At 48.2% G+C, this 20,526-nt stretch overlaps 1 protein-coding gene across 3 annotated transcripts in view; it reads right to left on the reverse strand.

The window, feature by feature from the left end:
- Positions 1 to 782: 782 nt before the first annotated feature.
- The window catches only part of GGT5 (gamma-glutamyltransferase 5), a 43,081-nt gene continuing 23,337 nt past the window's right edge, over positions 783 to 20,526 (reverse strand). For all 3 annotated transcript variants that reach the window (XM_054006435.1, XM_054006433.1, XM_054006434.1), the window contains exons 2-12: positions 20,095 to 20,225; positions 17,168 to 17,260; positions 13,290 to 13,485; positions 12,291 to 12,448; positions 10,884 to 11,030; positions 10,342 to 10,478; positions 9,150 to 9,340; positions 7,986 to 8,080; positions 6,255 to 6,367; positions 4,483 to 4,593; positions 783 to 4,224 (exon numbers count right to left, since the gene is read on the reverse strand). In XM_054006435.1, the coding sequence (XP_053862410.1) occupies positions 4,078 to 4,224; positions 4,483 to 4,593; positions 6,255 to 6,367; positions 7,986 to 8,080; positions 9,150 to 9,340; positions 10,342 to 10,478; positions 10,884 to 11,030; positions 12,291 to 12,448; positions 13,290 to 13,485; positions 17,168 to 17,260; positions 20,095 to 20,143 (1,437 nt within the window). In that variant the 5' untranslated portion in view covers positions 20,144 to 20,225 and the 3' untranslated portion in view covers positions 783 to 4,077. The remainder of the gene's footprint in view (positions 4,225 to 4,482; positions 4,594 to 6,254; positions 6,368 to 7,985; positions 8,081 to 9,149; positions 9,341 to 10,341; positions 10,479 to 10,883; positions 11,031 to 12,290; positions 12,449 to 13,289; positions 13,486 to 17,167; positions 17,261 to 20,094; positions 20,226 to 20,526) is intronic.

Below are 20,526 nucleotides of genomic sequence, written 5' to 3' on the forward strand. Positions count from 1 at the left end.
GCTCAGATTTTGCAGTTACCAAAATTTAATTTCTTAAATATTTTGGGATGAAAACTTGCTTTTTCAATCTCCTTTTTTTTAATTCATGAAAAATATCAGTTGAATTCATTTCCTGTCCCATTCTCTATAGGTCCTTTTGCAACAGGGCAAGATTCTCAAACTTTTTTCCACAGTATGTCAAGGTTTAGCTGTCAGTGTGTTGCTTTGATGGCACAGAAACCTCAATATGACTTATTTTCTAGCTGACAAACAAGTGCCAAAATGATTTGTCAAAGATTTGAACAGATTGCACTGATTATGTTTAAAAAATCCATAAACGTGGATTGACACGTTATGATTGAAAGTCCCAGTAGAGGAAATTAAGTAGAACTTAGGTACGATTTTGGAAAGCACCAGAGCAAACCATTCTAAAATGCCGGCTTTAGCTTCTCCAAATCTTTATAAGGACACCAGTTGTCTCCTATCACTCTAATTAAAGGAGCCTCATAAGCTCCTCAGCAAGAGTTCGGCTGTTGCTATTTCGCAATCAGTGCAGTAATATTCAGACCTCCACAATTCAGTGCATAATGCTGGGCCCAGGGACAAGCCATGAGAGCACAGTCCAGGCCAAGACACCCTTCTTTCAGAGGTGAAGTTGAACATGTGGCTGTTCAAAACCACCTTGAATGCGTTGCTGCTATTGGAAGAAATGCCAGAATGACGCGGCTGGTTCCATTCTCCAGGAACTGATCGGTTGGTGGGTGAAGTAGGGCTGCAGGCTAAAAATTCCCGGCATCTACAAGCCATTTGTAAAAGTAGTTTATTAAAAATATAACTTTGTAAAACAAATTTCCATTGGAAAATAGAAACATAGCCTCTGCTCACAGTGTCACGTAAAGTCCAGGGAAGGTGGCAGTGGACAGATAAACTGGCCTCTGCCCTTGGCTGCAATTAGCATGGGGGAGGCAACCATTGGAGAAGCCCAGGGCTAGACCTGATTTATGCTGAGGTCAGGGTTGAGGTGTAATATGGTAGCAAAAATAGCTCCTGCCTACATCCAGCCAGTTCCTCATTTTTATACACACTAAGCAACATTCACCCAGCCAAAAGTAAGGACAGCTCTAGCGCTACTTCTGTTCAGTTTATCTGCCTAGTGTTTTATGGTTCTACGTGATTGTTCTGCTAGCGTACAGTCAGGGGGCCTGCTCTTGAAGAGTTCAGTCCATTTTTGAACTGACTGTTTTGGGCCTATGTAATTACCCCACAATTCTTGAGTGGCAACTAATTGTAGTAATCAGTGCTACCATTGAGATGTCAGTCTACCTGCAGCTCAGGTCATAAGACTACTCCATCACAACAGCTACTGCAAGCACCAGACTGTAACAAGTATGTAGGTGAACTTAAAGAAAAAGCAGGGCCCCTCTCATTCTACATACTACAGAATGAGTGCTAGCCAAGCAGCAACATTCTTTTATCCTCTGCCGTTCTGCCACACTCACATTTACTACTTGTTCAGGCAAGCACTTTAAACCGCAAGCCCTGCTTCAGGAAAACACATGCTTTACGTACTAATCGATGAGTAAGACCAAGAAATTTGTTTTCCAGACAAAACATCAAGATGCTGTGGTGGTTCTAGTGAAATCGTATTTCTGTATGAGACACCACTATGATGCAGCAGTAGCTTCTCATGGAGGTTGATGCAATAAAGATAGTTTCTTGGTGTACAATTCCTGGAGGAAAGCAGCGCTCTCTTTGTAGCAAGTTTCATTTTCAACAGCATTGAAATGCACCTAAAGGCTGACTTTTGTTTCTCCAAGTTAATAGAGTTCTAAGTGGCTAGCATTTTATTTACATGATAGGAGCTTATGGGTAGAAAAGGCAGGCATCCAGCAATCTGGTTTCATGAGATACAGGATTTTTTTAAAAGGCATGTACACAGCCATTTGTGACCAAAAGATAACAGTCAGAAGGGTTTGCGGAGACATTTTAAGCACGAGTTTAAAAAAAGTGGTGGAGGGATAATGAGACTGGAGTAAAAAGACTAAGGGTACATCTACACTACGGGGGGAGTCTATTTAAGATACGCAAATTCAGCTACGTGAATAGCGTAGCTGAATTCGACGTATCGCAGCCGACTTACCCCGCTGTGAGGACGGCGGCAAAATCGACTTCTGCGGCTTCCTGTCGGCGGCGCTTACTCCCACCTCCGCTGGTGGAGTAAGAGTGTCGATTTGGGGATCGACTGTCGCGTCCCGTTGGGACGCGATAAATCGATCCCCGAGAGGTTGATTTCTACCCGCCGATTCAGGTGGGTAGTGTAGACCTAGCGTAAGGTCTGACATGAATGTAACTGTTTGCTTTTCTGCATAAGATGGATTAACAGAACAGGGATCTATTAATGCACAAAAAGCCAATATAAATCTGTTATACGCAAGGCTTTAAAAGCGTATAATAATCACAAATTCCTGTATGCAAACAAAGGTTCCCGTACACATAAGTGACTGCAGGTGAATTTATAGAGGCATGCTGAGTCTTTGGTCCTATGAATTTTTCTAAAGCCCTTTAAAAATATCAGTGTACAAATATAAACAATGTGACTGCATACCCAGTCATACTTATGGCAAGGATGAGGCATAGATAACACCCTAGGCTGCTCGCGTCTGTGATTTAACAAGCACTAGTCTGTTCCCCTGCTACAGGCATATTAGCTATGACTGTTCTTTGGCATGTTCCTACACTCCTCTCCTCGAATTCTCTGAAAAACGTAGGTCACTTGCGGTAGTTAATCAGGGGCAACTCGTTTTTGTGGAGCACAATTCTTCCTGTGGACACAGGCGTAAACTAGTCACAGAACGCACAGCACTTCTCTGTGTCGTGTCTCAGTGCGTTGGTGGGCGCTGTAACAGCTCCAGTTAGGAAAGGCTCATTGCGTATTTGTGAAGATGTAATAGAAATCCTGACTACACTACTCTTACCTGCACCCTTATTTTAAAGGGTCCTCCCAGAACCCATTTCACTCCTGTTTTGAAGAAATATTCATTTCCTTCTTTTGTGCGTCCTCACTTCAACTCATCCAGGGGCCTGTCTTCAGCTTCCCTTGGAACATGTCTAGATAAGGATGAGCGAGGAAATTTGGCGAAGGCTTAGGTTTCCCTGCCCCCAGGGGAGAGGTGTAAGACTGGAAGATTATAATATATCATCAGTTCCTTCCAAAGGAGAAGAGAATTCACATTATCCACACTTATGCACAGTCACGCTTTGCACAGCTCATTTATAGCGACTCCCTCTGAGGTAGGGCCTAAGAAACCTTCAGTGCTGCTACAGAGGTGGCCCTCGTTCCTATAGTAGCTGACTGCCGCAACAGACGCTGTAGTACATAGACCAGTTTTGTGCTAATACTAATTTCAAATGATACCCCTGGGACAGGCAAAAGCTAGACAAAATGTTGTTAGACTCATTCCCTTATTGTGTGTCCATGCAAAGCTGTATCTTGCAGCTCTGCTGTGCAACTCGTTGGTGCTGAAACACACCTGAGCAAAGAAAGAAGTCTGTCATCGCTGCCTATTTCCCATGAATGGTGTGGCCAGAAAGCACATTCACACGTCAGGGGTTTTCCAAAGCCAGAAAGAAACCACTCCCACTCCTATCTGAGGATCTTCAGACTCTAGGGAAGATAGATTCAGGTTCCTGAGGGCAGCTCCCACTGGCACTGGGCTTTCCAAATTCCCACTGCTTGGTTAATTCCTGATTTCTGGCTTCATATTCTAAATAGCTGCTTTGTTCACAAAATATATTTCTATATATCACACAAGTGCTGGTCCTTTGTCCTCTGGACCCAGCTGGCAGATATAATAAATGGAGGGTATGATTCTAGCCAAGACTGGCTGACTAGTACCTGTAACAGCTTGAAGGTAGCTTGTCATATATTGGAGAGTCAGTTGTTACTATGAGTCTCACCCACACTCTCTGCTAGGTGGCTTCAAGAAGTCCGACTGGTACAGGAGATGTCAGGGGTGCTTCCAGGATAGCTGGTGCTCTGGACCCAGTTATTTCATAGTCTTTTTGGCTAGAATAAAATGTTTGCTACAGCACTTGTTCTTAATACCCAGATGACTCCCCCCGCTTCCTTTTATCAGAATAAGCAAAGATGCATCTTCCTTCCTTTGAAATCCCCTGGACAACATTCAGGAACGTGGTGCGGTTCTGTTCATGGTGTCCTCTGCGCAGCAGTCCCTTCTTAACAGCCTGAAAGGGAAGGAGCAGAAAAAACGAAGTAAGCCTCTGTTGTGTGTTGCATCTGGGCATATTCTCCCATGGGACGGAAACATGTTGAGCAGCTGGCCCAGAGACTGGGTTCAAATAAAAGGGACATCAACTGGAAGTGGGACCCTCCTAGCATTCGGTGTGGTGACAGACAAGGCAGCACTCATCCGCCTGCCAGTTATATTTGTAACCCTCACAAAGGACAAGCAACAAGTGCAGGGAGAGCCGGAAGCTGCTCACCTCTTCAAAGCCTGACTCGAACTGGATGGAGTTGTCCGTGGAAGCATGGAGAACTGGCAGTGAGATGGCATGCTTCAGGTCATAGCCAAACCAGAGTTTGTTCATGATTGCCTGCAGTGGAACAAACTCAGCAGTTAATGAAGGTGAAGGGTGAGAAACTGGGTCAAATTCTCATGTACACTGGTGCAAACCCAGAGCCACTCCTTTGAAGTCTTTGGGCTATATCCTACTTGTATGGCAGCGTAAGTCTGAAGTAACTCTAGACGTTACTGATTTACACCAGTTATATCTAGGCTCAAGTGAGAGTGACTGCTCTCCCTAAGTCTGGGTGGGCACCTTTGACAGCTTTAGTTTGTCAGGCCTCTTGAACCTGGTCAAACTAGTATATGCAGTTTCCACCACAGGGCGAGTCTTCTCCAGACTTGCTACCTACCTAGGGATTTGAATTAATTACCCTCAGTGATGTTGGTTCCTTCAGGAAACCCTGTAACTCGCTCACAAAGTCAGAATACAGTCCTGACCCCCATGAAAACACCTATAGGGTTGATACAATAGTCTTTTGCTATGTGCCCATATCTCACATAGACAACTGGCCATAAAGATGCTGTGCACCATACCAAGGGAGAGCAGCTTATTCTCCACACCCTGTTGCTCCATGGGCCAAGGAGGGCTAGACACAGCTTCCTTCAACAGACCAAGACTACCCTTGAAACAGGTGGCGGGACAGGAACAAACACGCACAGATGTTCCCCCCACACCGCAGATGCACTCACTGGTCTAAATGAACGGGACAGAGTTTGAATCTGTCTTGATTCTCCTTGCCTCATTTGAACATCAGCCCAGCTGTTATGAAACTGTTAAGAACAATATCTAGAGCTTTAACAAGCTTCTGGGATGAGTCTTTTTGTTGCTGGCAGCCAGGGGTTCATTTTTCATTTAGCCTCCTCTAAAAACAGACTACGCACTAGAACAACAAGCCCTGGGGACAGGAGATGGGCTAGAAGGCTGGTCTCACCCATCCCTAACTGCAGTCATTCAAGGCTGGGTCAACACCTTGGCCTACAGTGACTGGTTCGGTTTCCTGTCAGCGAAAGCCTGAACTAGCAAAAGGGGGAGGGTGAGAATGAATGCGACTCAACATCCGGAGATGATGGTGCCAACAGTGAAGGGGAGATGTGCCTCTCGAGCTGGCCAGAGTGTGACTGTGAAATCCCTTACCCCACCTGGAAAGCAACCTGGGGACACTTTGTCCCCAACCTCTATGGAGAGGAAGTGATTTTCCCCACCCCCAACCTCTAATGAGAGGAGTTTTTAAGGACAGGACTACAATCGCATCAGGTTTATGAAAGAGGACACTGAGTGTGCGGAATGGCAGGAACATTCCCTATCTGGTCTGGGAGGTGGTACCAGCGATACCAGTTTTAATAAGCTCCCATTTCATCGTCTCTACCTCCAGTAGACACATCATCTCTTGCTTTTAGCAAGAAAGTCTAAGCCATCCCTGTGGGGCAATGACAGAGCTGCCATGAAGTGAAGGAAACTCCAGTTCATGGGGATGTTAAAACCCACTTGGGCTAGTGTCCAGTGTAGTCACAAAGGCTGGTGGGCCTGCTGCACCCTCAAACAGTCTTAACAGCACCGACAAAAGGAGCTGCGGCCCCCTCTGCCCTGCAGGTAGGTTAATGAACGTTTCATGTGTTTAGTAGGAGGAAACTCAAATGAAGAGCAGTAACTTTAGTGCTCCTTCCCATGCCATGCGGTCACTCACTCACCAAGGCAGTGGCACTGATAATCAGGTCCCCTCCTGAGCCTCCAATCACCAGCTTGGAGTTATCATCTTTGGAGATGAGAATGGAAGGCACCATGGCAGAGGGAGGTATTTCTCCTAGAGAAGATGGAGAATGGAGTTATTGGCCCATCTGGCCATAGGGAAAAAAACAAACTTCATTCATTGCAAATCTCTGTTTGGCTCTTCCCTGTCCACACTGAACCTCGCCCGTTCCCCTCAGCAATTCAACTTTCCATCAGTTGTTCCAGAAATACAAGTCTTGGGGATTTGTTTTTCCCTTGGCCAGAGGTAACTCCTTGGAAGCCCAACCTGCACTAGAGGAGGCCTGTAACTATGAAGATGCTCTCACAGCTCTGCTTAGTTCTGTAGTGTGCTGCAGCCTCAAACTTCTTTGGGAACTGCTGGAACTAGACACCAGTGATAGGCACAACCTGGGCACACCAGTGTTCGCAGTAGGGCTATAGTCACTGTCAGGGCCGGCTCTAGGCACCAGCAAAACAAGCTGGTGCTTGGGGCGGCACATTTTTAGGGACGGCATGGCCGGCGCCAGAATGCCGCCCCTAAAAATGTGCCCCGGCCGCCCTAGCTCGCCACGGCGCGCGAAACAGCTGATTCGTGCGCCGCTACTCGCCCTCCCTCCCAGGCTCTCAAGCCTGGGAGGGAGGGGGAGCAGCGGCACGCGAATCAGCTGTTTTGCGCGCTGCGGCCGCTCGGGGTCTCCCCCTCCCTCCCAGGTTTGAAAGCCTGGGAGGGAGGGGGAGACTCTGAGTGGCCGCGGCGCGGGCGCTGCTTCTCCCCCTCCCTCCCTCCCTCCTAGGCTTGAGAGCCTGGAGGGAAGAGGCAGGGCTGGGGATTTGGGGAAGGGGCGGAGTTGAGGCGGGGCCGGGGGTGGGGTAATTCAAAAACTGGGGGTGGGGGACGGCCAAAATTGTTTTTGCTTTGGGCGGCAAAAATCCCAGAGCCAGCTCTGGTCACTGTTCTGTCAACCTTTGGCATAGCTGAGCCATGGAAGAATTCCTTAGGATGAAACTTACCTGCCAACATGGAAAACAATGTGCCAGTAGCCCCAGGCTTAGGGTGACCAGATGTCCTGTTTTTAAAGGGACAGTTCTGGTTTTTGGGGACTTTTTCTTAGATAAGCACCTATTACCCCCCCACCCCCATCCTGTTTTATCACAGTTGCTATCTGGTAACCCTACAGGCTCGAGCACTTTATTTACACCTATAGGGTTATACAGCTATAAATATACCTCTGGCACTATAATAAAACTATTTAAATTCTTGGTGGATGCGTGTGTCTTGTGAGGATTATTATTTTCCCCCACAATCTGAGAATTGTGAAGTCACTGGGAGCCGAGAGTAAGCACTGCAGCATTTATCCCTATATGAATTGTAGTTACTTTTCTGAGTTCAGCGTCTCAGCATTTTGCCTCTGCTTTGTATGCCCTGGCCAGAAAATGAATGAAAGAATTTTACAGACCCAGGTACTGCACTAATTCAGAACAAACTCACATCTAGTTCTGGTCAGAAAAGGATCAGGGAGGAAAAGTAACCTCTGACCCTTGGAATGTCTTGCTGGAGATCATTTCCCAAGGTGCACTTCGGGCTCAGAGCTATGAGCTAGATGCTCAAGATCTGGGGGCACATCCAAAGGTTTGTGGATGCTCACGGCACGTTCTGGCCTTTTGTTTAGATACGAGGCGTCAGCTCTCACCGCTAGTGATCTTGTTTCTTGGCTTCTTGCAGAAGTCAGCGAGCTCGTTATTTAAAATGATCCCAGTGCTTGGGGAATATACCATTGAGCCAAACCTGAGCGGAGGGAAAGCACACGTGAGATGTGGTAGTCCAGGACTGTTATGCCAAAGATCTCCGACAGACAGAACAGCAGAGCACCCTTTGGGAATTACCACTGGCCATGCTGCACCATGCCAACCTAGTGCTGCCATATACAGGAGCCCTTAGAAGACTCTGCTAAGCCCATATTCAGCGCAGAGGTGCCAGTGCCTTAAGGCTGCGGTACCTTTATATTTACTGTTGTATGGCCACAGGCTGTGTGGGTTGCTGAGTCCACTATCTGTAAGAAGAGACAAGAGAGTTTTACCTTTTGTATGGCTACGTTTTGAAATCAGAGTAAATACTACACCCAAATCCAGAGACATCACTGAACGGGCGACAAAACTGAGACACTTCTACTTCCTAAGCCAGCTGAGTCCAGGTGCTTGTACAAGAGTTGCTGGCTGCCATTTTCTAGAGCACCTCTCAGTAGGTGGCTCAGTAGCAAAAACTACTGAGCAAGTTGTTTGTCCTGTCTGACTCTCAAGTGGGCGTGGCAGTGAGGTGGATTGGGGCTACGTCCCTTGATAGCAGGGGGCAGTTTCACTGCTCCAGCTGGGAACAATCAAACTCAGATGACTGGTTGAGGGAAGCTCAGAATAAGGCTGTCCTGAGGGTAGCTACATCCCTGCTCCTGCCTTGCCTATTTCTGGGAAACTGTAACACGGGCTGTTGTATTGTTCATAACCGTCTTGGGAGCCAGGTAACTGGCTGGGCCAGTTTGTTATACTGGACAGTAGGACTGTGTGTCAGTTTCAGTAGAGACCCAGGCCATCTGGTCCCCTCCTTATGAGTACAGCACAGCAACCCCCTTCCTTCCCCCTCACTCCCCCCCGAGTGGCAACTTGCAAAAGAGTGAAGGTGGGGGAGAGACAGGGGAGACCTGAGACTGAAGCCATTTCCAGAGAGTCACAAGATGGGCAGCAGCCATCTTTCCAGTGGCACTACCCACACTTGGACGCTCCAGGAGCCCCACAAACCTGCTCAGCAGAGTCCCAGTCACACTCCCTCTGGGTGACCAAATCACCAGGCTCTGGTCACTTACGGCTGGTTGATAGTGCTGGTGACAGACACAGCATTGCCATCTTCAGCGAGGACGGAGATGTGGGCGGTGCCGTAGCCTATGTTGCTTGTCTGTGACAGATTGTAAAAACTGTTTGGATGGTCACCTCTGTCATCTATACGGTTCCTGGCAAGTTCAGCAAAAGAGTTGGACAACAGTTCCTGAATAGTCACCTAGGAATAAGGCCAAGGGCAGTGAGATGACCCTTCCAGAGCACAGGGATGCTGCTGCAGGCTGAGGAGGAGGTCATGGGGTTTAACTCAAGGTGATGGAACTCAGAGAATCTACATCACCACTCAAGCACTGTCAGCATTTGTTGCCCACTGTTTCCCACAACGCACCTCCTCAAACAACACTAAGCAGAGCTATCAGTGCTTAATAACCAACTCCTGAACAAATGAGAACACTCTGGCAAACAACAATGGATGACACCTGTAATCCAGATCCTCTTTCCTGCTTTAACTGATCAGGTGAGCAAAGCCATTGAAATGAAACAATCAAAACACTGACATTGAGACTGTCTGAGAACACAGGGCCCAATTCTGCCACCCTCAGCCAAGCTAAGCAGTACTGTCCTCCACCAGTTGTCCCACTGAGTTTACTTCTTCCCCATTGCAACAGGACTACACAGAGTAAATTCCTACTCAGCACAAGTAAGCATGAGAGAAGTAACACGTAATATTGCAGTGCAGTATTCTAATGAACCTTAAGGGGACTTGGCAGGTTGTTTGGAAGGTTTATCTTAGGGAGTGTAAAGCAGATGAGTTTATGACAAAGAGGTTTCAAAACAGAAACAGCAGCCCTGCAGCAAAGCTATAGAGAAGGCAGGAGAGGAGGAAGGGGGCCCAAGTTAACAGCTGTTCTCCACGACAGTGTTTCCTATCAACTATCCACTGGACAGTCAGGACAGGAAGCCCAAGTTTGCACATATTCATCTTACAAGTAAGAGTTCCATTGAGATGGAGATGCACTGGACCAGTGAGCTATGAAACTTTATGGGGTTTGGGTACTAGAATCTTATTAGCAAGGAAACATTGACTGGACTTTAAAATACATGGACAATTAACAGCAAATTGATTTCCGTTTCTTCCCTTCCCCCACTGATTGTGCCACAGGGACAGTCTGAGATCTGCAATGGCATTTCTGGCTGCCTCATGGAGCTGTGCCGGCTCACCTCCTCTATGCCAGAGAACTGCGGGTCATCCAGTTTTGGCTTTTGCCCATTGCCAAACTTCAGGGCCTCTGCAATCCGATGGTAGGTCTCAATCTTCCCACTGGTCGACTCCAGGGACTCTGGCGTGAATTTAAACTCTTTGGTGCAGGGTAAACCAAAGGGATTAATGAAGTAAGGAACCAGCTGCATTATATCGTGAGTCTTAATCCGATCTACTCTTTCTGCCCCATCCCTATTCTTAATCCATTTCTTCCCATCGAAGAGATTTGATCCCGCAGACTGGGCATGGGCTGAGAGCCAGGAACACCAAAGTTCTAATTTCAGCTCTGAAACTAATTTTCTGTGTGACCTTGGGAAAGTCAGTTAACCTCTCTGCCTCTATTCCCCTAGCTGTATAATGGGGATAATAAGGGCCAAGTAGTATTATTACATTGCTGTTTCTGATCTCATCCTGCCCCTCCACCCACTGTCCCGGCCAGTGCCCTTCCCACCCAGGTAGATGGCACACGATATAGAAATCTGCCTTTCATTTCACAGATTACCTTTCAGTATGTTGAGGATGAAGAGAAGAACAGCACCCCCAGCAGGTGGTGGAGGGGAATACATTGTGTATCCACCCAGAGAAATATTCAGAGGTGTCATCACTTTTGCCTGGAAATTCTTGAGGTCCCTCAGCGTCAGACTGCCGTCTTCAAGAGAAAACGAGAGGCACGTGCCATTGGAGTGATAGCTTGCTCTATGAGTACCTGCCATAGGCAGAGAGAACCAGAGCCCCTGCAAGCCTCATGAATACTTATTACAACCGGCCCCAGCATCCCCGCACCTTTTGCCCTTCCTCTTTTGTGTGTCAAACCCAAGAACAGCAAAAAACTGATACAGCTGGTGAAACAACTGCACAGTGACCCTGAATGACAGAGCAGAAGCTGGGTTTCAGGCTCCACTCCTGGGGCTGAGCCAGGTCATGTCTGCCCCCCGTGGAAAGGGAAATGGCATGAGTTGCCCTGCTGTTGGACCTCCACCTGCTGGTTGCCCCACCGAACAATACTGCTGTCATTCCCCTAACGATGGACAAGGTGAACCCAGAGTGAAGAGCAGGAGGGGGGGGCTCAGACTAGGAACAAAAAAGGAAAAATATTATTCAAGGACTGTATTTTCTGCACTCAGTGAGTCAACAAGACATGAATAAAGTGCAGCAACCAGTTGGGAGGCTATACCAAGTCCAACAGGAGACTCATCCTCCTACTCCTTATCTCACATCAGGAGCCAAATGTGTGGGCAGGGTCAGCTTCCTCATGAGGTAAAATATCTGCAAGTTCTGCTCTTTCCTTCCTTTGATAAATGAACCCTCAGCTGTATTAAAGTCAAGGCTACATCTTTCCTGAACATAGACCTATTTTCTTAGCTGAAAACCCTATTGTGTATAATCCCTAGGCATCAGGGCTCAAATCCCAGCATGGTGTAATTCCACAGAGTCAGCGGAGTTGCACTAGGAAATATCAGGCCTAGCATTTTCACCAATACTTGTCATGATGCCGATTTTTAAAAAAGGCGACTAGTGACTTTGAGTGCCTCAATTTTTGGGGCCCCAAACAGAGTTCTTTGCTTCATTCAACTTATCTTTATTGAATTTCATCCTGTTGATGTCAGAATAATTTTCCAATTTGACAAGATCCTTTTGAAATCTAATCCTGTCCTCCAAAGAACTTGCAACCCCTCAGTTTGATGTCATTGCCAAAATTTATAAGCATACTCTCCACTCCATTATCCAAGTCATTAATGAAAACATTGAATAGTACTGGAGCCAAGACTGACCCCCTGCGAGACCCCACTAGCTATGCCCACCCAGTCTGACAGTGAACCACTGATAACTTCGCTTTGAGTATGATCTTTCAACAGGTTGTGCACCCACCTTACAGAAATTTCATCTATGAAGTATAACTGTTACCTACTTTCATTCTTTATGTCATTCACCAAATCCTCTGCTATCTTGCCCTCATAAAATTCTCTGGCTCCCTTCTCTGCTACATTCTTCAGTGTTTTCAACAGGGCTGGCCAAGAGATGATTGCATCAGGTTTTAGGACCACACCATTCTTACAGAACTGCTGGCTGTTAAGAGAGAATGTCCATCAGTTCAGGTTTATAGCATGCGTGTGATTATTTCTCTCCCTTAACAGTGTCCCCATTTGCCAGCCAAAGCTTGTTTCTTCTGTGTACCATTTGTCCTTGTTCTCCAAAGCTCCACTCCATACCACCAGGGGCTGGCCTGTCTTCATACAGTACCGCTCCCTTGGCAAGCATGTCTCCATATCAAGTCCCACACAAAGATTCCTTACTCTGGGTTTGAAGCTGCAGCCTTTACTCAAGGAATCCCAATAGGAATGCTCACACGAGTAAGACTGCAGGTTTCTGCCCTGTCAACGGACAGTTGCAATACTGTCAATGTCTTTCAACAGAGGCAATCTTCACATATCCAGTCCCCCATCTTATTTTCAACATGCAGATGCACATTTCCCAGGGCAGCCAAGCTCCACCCACCCCCTGCCCCACTTCCTCCTCCCCTGAGTGCACCGCATCCCTGCTTCTCTGCCTACCTCCCAGCACTTCCTGCCCAGCCGCCGCCAAATAGCTGTTTGGCAGTGATAGTACGTTCCAGGAGGGAGGAAGAGGAATGGGAATGTGGCACACTCAGGGGAGGAGGCGGGGCCGGTGCAGGGATTTGAGGAAGGAGTTAGAATAGGGGCGGGGCGGAGGCAGAGTTGGGGCGGGGACTTTGGTGAAGGGGTTGGAATGGGAGCAGGGCAGGGATGGGAAGAGGTGGGGCAGGGGCGGAGCCTCCTGGAAGGGGTGGAATGGGGGCAGGGCCGGGGGTGGGGGGTCGAGCGCTCACGGGAAAGAGGGGAAGTCGGTGCCTATGCCACACACCCAGGTGAAATACAACTTCTCTTACCACAAGGATGACTTTTTCAAAAAGCTCTGTAACAGCGGGTGACTGAGAAATTTGCTCAGCGTTGCTGGCATTCTGATTCCATTTGTAAGGAGCTCGATGGTTGGTTCAAACAGCCATTTCCATGGCAACCGGCCATAGCGCCTGTGGGCTTCTTCATATCCATGAAGCTCCCCCGGAACTGCAATCCACTGGCTCCCTGCACAAGCAGTTACGATATTACTCACTGCAGTAACCCCTCCCCCCATATAGTAAATCACATAATTCAAGGTCACATCCATCTGAAGGCCACCACTAACAGCTATGACACGCTAGGAAGGGAAGCAGAATCTAGCACCAGGAATTCCCAATAGTTTCAAGGTGTGGTCCACCCCCGCTTCAATCCCACTGGTGATAGCACAGGCCATTCCCCCTGTCAAGGCTGATTCCCCACTCTGGCACTTCGAGTGCAGAAGGTGGGGGCCCACAAGGATTCTAAACATTAATACTGGCCACTCCAAGCTTGTATTAAACTCCCAAGGTTACAGCTTTTCTCTGACCTTGCATGAGTAAATGCTGCCACCACCCAAGTGCAGAACCCCTTTGAGAGCCCAGGAAGGCGCACTTGGGAATTCCTTCCTGTGGGGTACCCTCATGACCTTTCACACCCCACCCCAGGGAAGAGCTGAGAAAGAAAAACAAAGGAAATTAGCTGTTGCCACCAGCTAATTAAACAACGTGCACAAACCTCTTAAGAACAAAATTGGATTTTGGTGTTCTAAAAAAGGTAAATTTTATTAAAAAAAAGAAACTCAGGCTATTGCTAGATTTTAAAAGAGCAATTGCAAGGATTAAGCATCAAGAATAGTTTTCTTGAGGTTCAGCTTAAAGGTTACAAGCAACACAAAAGCACTGGGGTTAGCACCGAGAAGTCCACAAGTCATAAAGAAATAAAAAGAGATAAACCTAATCGCGTCTTCCTAGACATTTCCTGATCTACTGACATATCCGGAGTTTCAAATGAGTAGTTTCTAGGTATGATACTGAGGATTTTTCATACTTGGCCGCAACCGTCTTACAGCATAACTGCTGCCCTGCCCGCCTCTCCACGAGAGAACAACAGCCAGACCAAAGGGGAGTCGTTTTTCAACTTTAAAAAGTTCTAGCTTCCCATTGGCTCTTTTGGCCAGGTGCCCACTCATTCCTTTTCCCTATGCATCGCAGTGAGACATTTTAACCCTTTAGAGGTAGAGCAATTAGAGAACAGCTACTAAGAGGGATTTTTATAGCTAATGGCTGGCTGGGTGTCCATAAAAGGAAGCTACCCTCGCCCTTCATTTATCACACATGCACCCCTTCAATCCCACTGGCGATAGCACAGGCCATTCCCGCCCCCCTTCAATCCCACTGGTGTTAGCACAGGCCATTCCCCCCTTCAATCCCACTGGTGTTAGCACAGGCCATTCCCCCCTTCAATCCCACTGGTGATAGCATAGGCCATTCCCGCCCCCCCTTCAATCCCACTGGTGTTAGCACAGGCCATTCCCCCCTTCAATCCCACTGGTGTTAGCACAGGCCATTCCCGCCCCCCTTCAATCCCACTGGTGTTAGCACAGGCCATCCCCCACCCCACCCCACCCCACCCCCACCCCCGCTTCAATCCCACTGGTGTTAGCACAGGCCATTCCCCCCTTCAATCCCACTGGTGTTAGCACAGGCCATTCCCCCCTTCAATCCCACTGGTGTTAGCACAGGCCATCCCCCACCCCACCCCACCCCCACCCCCGCTTCAATCCCACTGGTGTTAGCACAGGCCATTCCCCCCTTCAATCCCACTGGTGTTAGCACAGGCCATTCCCCCCTTCAATCCCACTGGTGATAGCACAGGCCATTCCCGCCCCCCCTTCAATCCCACTGGTGATAGCACAGGCCATCCCCCACCCCACCCCACCCCACCCCACCCCCATTCCCCCCTTCAATCCCACTGGTGTTAGCACAGGCCATTCCCCCCTTCAATCCCACTGGTGTTAGCACAGGCCATTCCCGCCCCCCTTCAATCCCACTGGTGATAGCACAGGCCATTCCCGCCCCCCCTTCAATCCCACTGGTGATAGCACAGGCCATCCCCTGTCGCTGAGACACAAAAATGCCCCCCCCCTGCCATTTTTGCTGTCATTTTTGTGGAACTGCACACTGAGCCACAGGCAAGGACAAGAACAATGAAGTACAGAGCTGTCAGCTTTGACTTACAGATAATGAGCCTTGCTGTGGAGCCTGACCCTATAGGTCTTTACAACAGTTTGCAGCCTGCAGTCCTATAGTGATGTAAAAGTTTAACCAGTTAACCGATAACCTTGATGCGTATCCGTTTCTGTTAACAATTAAACTCTGTGACGAAGTGGGACTGTTCTTAATGTTTCCTCTGAATACTGTGGGGGTGCCTCAGTTTCCCCTAGGCATTTCTTAAGTCTCTAGGTGGTGAGGAAAGGCCAGTGCGCATAAATCACTGACACTCTGTCTCCCTGGCAACAAATGGCCAGGGCCCCTTCCCCCCTGCAAGGAAATAGCTAAAGGTGAACAAAGAGATCAGGTGACCTCCTGGCCCAGGAAAGAGACAAAGCCGAGAGAAGGAGGGGCTGGAGGGGGTTTGGGAGTTGGAGCTACCTGGGGACTAGGAGTGAGGGCAGACATGGGTGTCTGGCTCTCTGAACCCCATAATGGACCTGGCCAAGGGGTCCCGTTCGCCGCTGTACCTACAAGCTCTGTTTTAGACCGTGTTCCTGTCATCTAATAAACCTCTGTTTTACTGGCTGGCTGAGAGTCACGTCTGACTGCGAAGTGGGGGGTGCAGAACCCTTTGGCTTCCCCAGGACCCCGCCGGGGCGGACTCGCTGTGGGAAGCGCATGGAGGGGCATATGCTGAATGCTCCGAGGAGAGACCAAGGAGGTGAAGCCATGTGAGCTTCTTGCCCTGAAGACGGTCTGCTCCGAGGGAGAGGAGGTTCCCCAGAGTCCTGACTGGCTTTGTGGGGAGCAGTTCCAGAGCATCGCCCGGGGACTCCGTGACAAACTCCACTGGGGTCCCGGCTGCTGGCCCCGCGCCTGGGGCTCTGCTATTGCCTGCGCCCGTCCCGGAGTCCTGGCTGCTGGGACTCCAGCCATGGGGCCAGCAGCCAGGATCCCAGGTGCGGGGCCAGCAGCCAGGATCCCGGGCGTGGGCAGCAGCAGAGATCCCTGGATATGGGACCAGCAGCGGGGATCCCCAGGTGTGGGGCTGGCAGCAGAGCTCCGCATAAAACGTGGGGATGCTGCAGCACCCCCTGCACCTCTAGTTCCCCGGTTAAACGTTTAACTGTGTAACTGATAGAATTTTAATTGGTTACACGGTTATTGTTTTTACACATTATTTACATCCCTGCAGCCCTATTGAAATACATGTGGCTATTCCCAGGAGTAACTACTTTGTGTGGGCGTAAGAGTCAAATCCTCTGTGCTCTTTCACTAGATGTATTAAAAATAACCCAACTCTGGGCCAATGCTGATATTAGGAAAAAGCTTAGAACTGCATACATGCAGGGTCTAGTCATGGGGACTGACACCAGACCAACCCCAGAAGGTTTCCTTGAGGTTCAGGTTACCTTCCTCTCCCTAGGACACTTTTTCCCTTCTCATCCCACAGATTAGTGGGGTTCAAATGCTTTGTCCATTCAGCTTAGCACTCAAGAGCAACAGCAGGAAATAATGAAGAAGAGTGACCCTCCAGAGACAATGGACTTCCCATAATGCAGTGAAATAGCGAGGTCCTCTATCCTCTCCCCAAATGCCAGGCAGTACCTCCCCCTCCCCCCCCCCTTACTGCACCAAGCTGTCTGAAAGGAAAACAGTCCAATTCTTGTCCTTACCTATTTGGAGAGGTAAACCATTACATTGATTTAACAAGTCTTGGTTGATATTTTCTGGAGCTGTTTCACGAGCGTTAATCACAACGACCTCTCCTGGAAATAAGAAAGGAAAACACATAATAATCTCTTCCCAGTGTCTGGTAAGTTTCATTCATCACAGTTAGTGGAGCAGAAAGCAGAGGGCTGGAGTTTATGCTTCTTTGTGGAAACGGGTGAGGGTTGGCGTCCCACTGGATCATGCACTTTGGAGTCCATGAAGTCCATCACCAAACCTGCCAAGCTCTCACGTTGTATTTATGAAGCCTTCCTGCTGCAGAGTTTACGTCCTCCTAACAATTTTAAGAACAGTACATCTCATACTGCTGGTCCCTTTGGCTCTTCGTTTGATCCGAAAGCAAGATCATGATCCAGGATATACAGATGGATTAATTCTGGCTCTATTGCTCTTAAAAACTGTTGCCCTTTTATGGTACTTCAGCGGTGCAAAGAGGCATACAGTTGGCTTAACCAGTTAGCTAGGAAGTCTCATCTCTACATCGCTCCTGCGCTTGCTACGGGGGCATGGTTGCAAACTGCAGTCAAGTGGCTATTCATTGGCATATTGGAACCAGCATGCCAATCAATAGGTTCTCTTCTCCATCAGACTCCATGGCACCTTTCCTCACCGGAGAGCACTAGACTTTAAGAAGGCTCCATTTCAAAAGGACACTGCACTCTAAAAGAGGGGGGCAAAGCACCCCAACTTATCTTTCACCTCAAAAGACAAAGGAACCGAGCACCTTGGACTTTGTGGGAGATCCTGACCAAGGGGTCAGTCAGCCGTCTTGCTAGGAGGAAGCCTAAGAAGCTCACCTTGAAACAAGACTGTCGTTTGGTTAAATCTTAGTCCCTAGACAGCATTTTTCACTTTTATTTGCTTATAACCATTTCTGACTTTATCCCTTACACCTGAGCTCACTTAAAATCCTCTCTTTTCATTAATAAACTTGTTTATTTCCCATCTAAACCAACCCGGTGCTGTGTTTGAATTGACGTAATCATGAATTCTAGTTAAAGCAACAGACTGCTGGGGTTCTGTCTCTTTAAAGGAGCAATGGACTGTATTACTTCCCTAACTGTACCAGGAGAGGGCTGGACATTTCAGGGCAGACAGTTTGGGGGAAATTCGGGAGTAGGGGTGGCTTGGCTAATAATAACCAAGGCTGCTGGAGTAACAAGCAGGCTGCTGGAGTTGCTGAACCAGGGTGGCTTTTATCACACAGATACTCAGTGCATGCTTGTATGCTGGCTGGGAGCACCCAGACTGGAAGCTACAGCAGCAGAGCATTTTAAGGCACTCAGAGTTACAGGACAAATGGTAACACGACCTCGCACTGGTGTGGGTTGCACCCCAAAACGTGACAACCATGCCCTCTCTTATTTGCCTCTGCATACTGTCCATACAAGTCCCTGAAACCATCCAATACTCCATATTCATCTGCCGCTATTGGAAAGACACTCCATTTTCCCAGTGCAAGCCAGAGAGCAACACAACCTTGGACTTGCAGCACCATATACATGCTTACAGGCTGGCTAGTGATAATCATTGTATTTGAGGTAGGCTAAGAGGCGGGACATGTGTGCAGATTATATTATCATGCAACAATAGACCACACTACTGTAATTCATATCTGCCATAGAAAGCGCTTAAGCCCCTTTCATGTGGCAACGAATGGGATTCTCCCACCGGAAAAGGGGAAAAAAGTGAGGTGAAACAGTAGACTTTTTAGGAGGGTGCTGGAACCACAAATGAATGTTGCATTTTGGGATTGCAGCTGGAGTACTGTCTGTACCAGTATCAGTATGTGTGTGCCCATGCAGCCACTGCCAATACACTGGCAGAGGGTTACAATGTTCTGAACAGGAGAATAACTATGTCAGCAAAAGTGGAGAGTTTGGTTGGTAGGAGACAACACACCAGGCTGTGCTGAGAAAAAGGAAAGTTTTGCCAGCACAGCTTCCTAATGTAAGTCAGTCCTGCGTATTTCCAGACTTTGTTACGTAGTTGGTTTGTTTGCTTTAAACTACAGTGTTATTCTTACTACTAATTTCTATAGGCTATGTCAGCTGGGTTAAACTAAGACGCTATTAATACGCTGAAGCAGGAACACAACAAAACTTTGAGTTCTAAAAGCCAAACAAACAGACAAGTCTTACATCAGGGCCTGAAAGTGGCTGGACTTGAGCATAGCTAGATTGCCAAAGGGAGTAAGTTGCAAAATTAGAAGGCCTGAGTCTCCCCAGTCTGTCTCTTTGTGGAGTCCCTGACACCCACACAAAGTACTGTTCTGAACTGGCAGCCTTTTGTAAAGGACAGACACAAGGTGCTGCAAACTTGCCACGAAGCATTAGGTCCAAGGTCTCACCAGACGTGGAGAGTCACATTCATCCCTCAGCGCAGTCACAACAGGGCTGAATATGGCCCAGAGTATTTACACTTAGATTCTCTTAGATTCACAAATGCTTCCCTTCTGATCTCACCTGCATTGGCTGAGCATAAGGTGAGCATCAGCCCTTCAGTTAGCTGGGTTTTGGGCCATTCTGGCTTTGCTCTAATGCCTGCCTAACGTTCAGACATGGTTGGGTTTTTCACCTTAACACCTCCAGGAGATTTCTTTGTGAATTACTGCGATATCCTACTCACCCTGTTGTGAGTGACGGATGTCTGTTTGCAGCCGTCGCTGTACTGTAACGGGTAGTTAGGTCTGGGAATACGATACCATTCTAACCAGGGAGTGCGGCGTTCATAGAAAAATGCTTTGCCTGAGCTTCCAGGACATTGGCTTCTGCAAGGCTACTGAATGAACATGCTGGTGAATCGACTCTAAAGGAGGCGTATGTGAATGCTATGGGAGAGTTCCCTGAGAAGGGACAGGCCCTTACCATACCTGTGGTTGCATTATAGATGGTAAAGATGACACCTCCTCCCAGGCCCATACTCTGGGGGTTCAAAACGGAAGTGCAGACCAGAGCAGCAATAGCAGCATCCACAGCTGAACCCTTACGTCGTAGGATGTCCCTGTAGGAGAAAGGAAGAGAAAATCTTGTGCAAGACCAGGCAGCACAGAACTGAGCAGGCTGGTGGAAGAGCCTTCCTGCTTGTAATGCAAAGGATATACAGGTGGCAAGGTGAGAGAAGTCAATAGTTAAGTGGACTGAAGCAACGGGGGTGATGTCACAGAGTCACCGGGCAATGCTCTGGAACTGATCCCTACAAAGCCAGTCAGGACTCTGGGGGAGCCTCCTCTCTGTGAGCAGACTGTCTCCAGAGCAAGAAGTTTACACAGCTTTGAGCTTCCTGGGTCTGACCTCGGAGCATT

This window comes from Malaclemys terrapin, chromosome 16 (genome assembly GCF_027887155.1).
Source record: "Malaclemys terrapin pileata isolate rMalTer1 chromosome 16, rMalTer1.hap1, whole genome shotgun sequence".
Classification (NCBI taxonomy): Eukaryota; Metazoa; Chordata; order Testudines; family Emydidae; genus Malaclemys; species Malaclemys terrapin.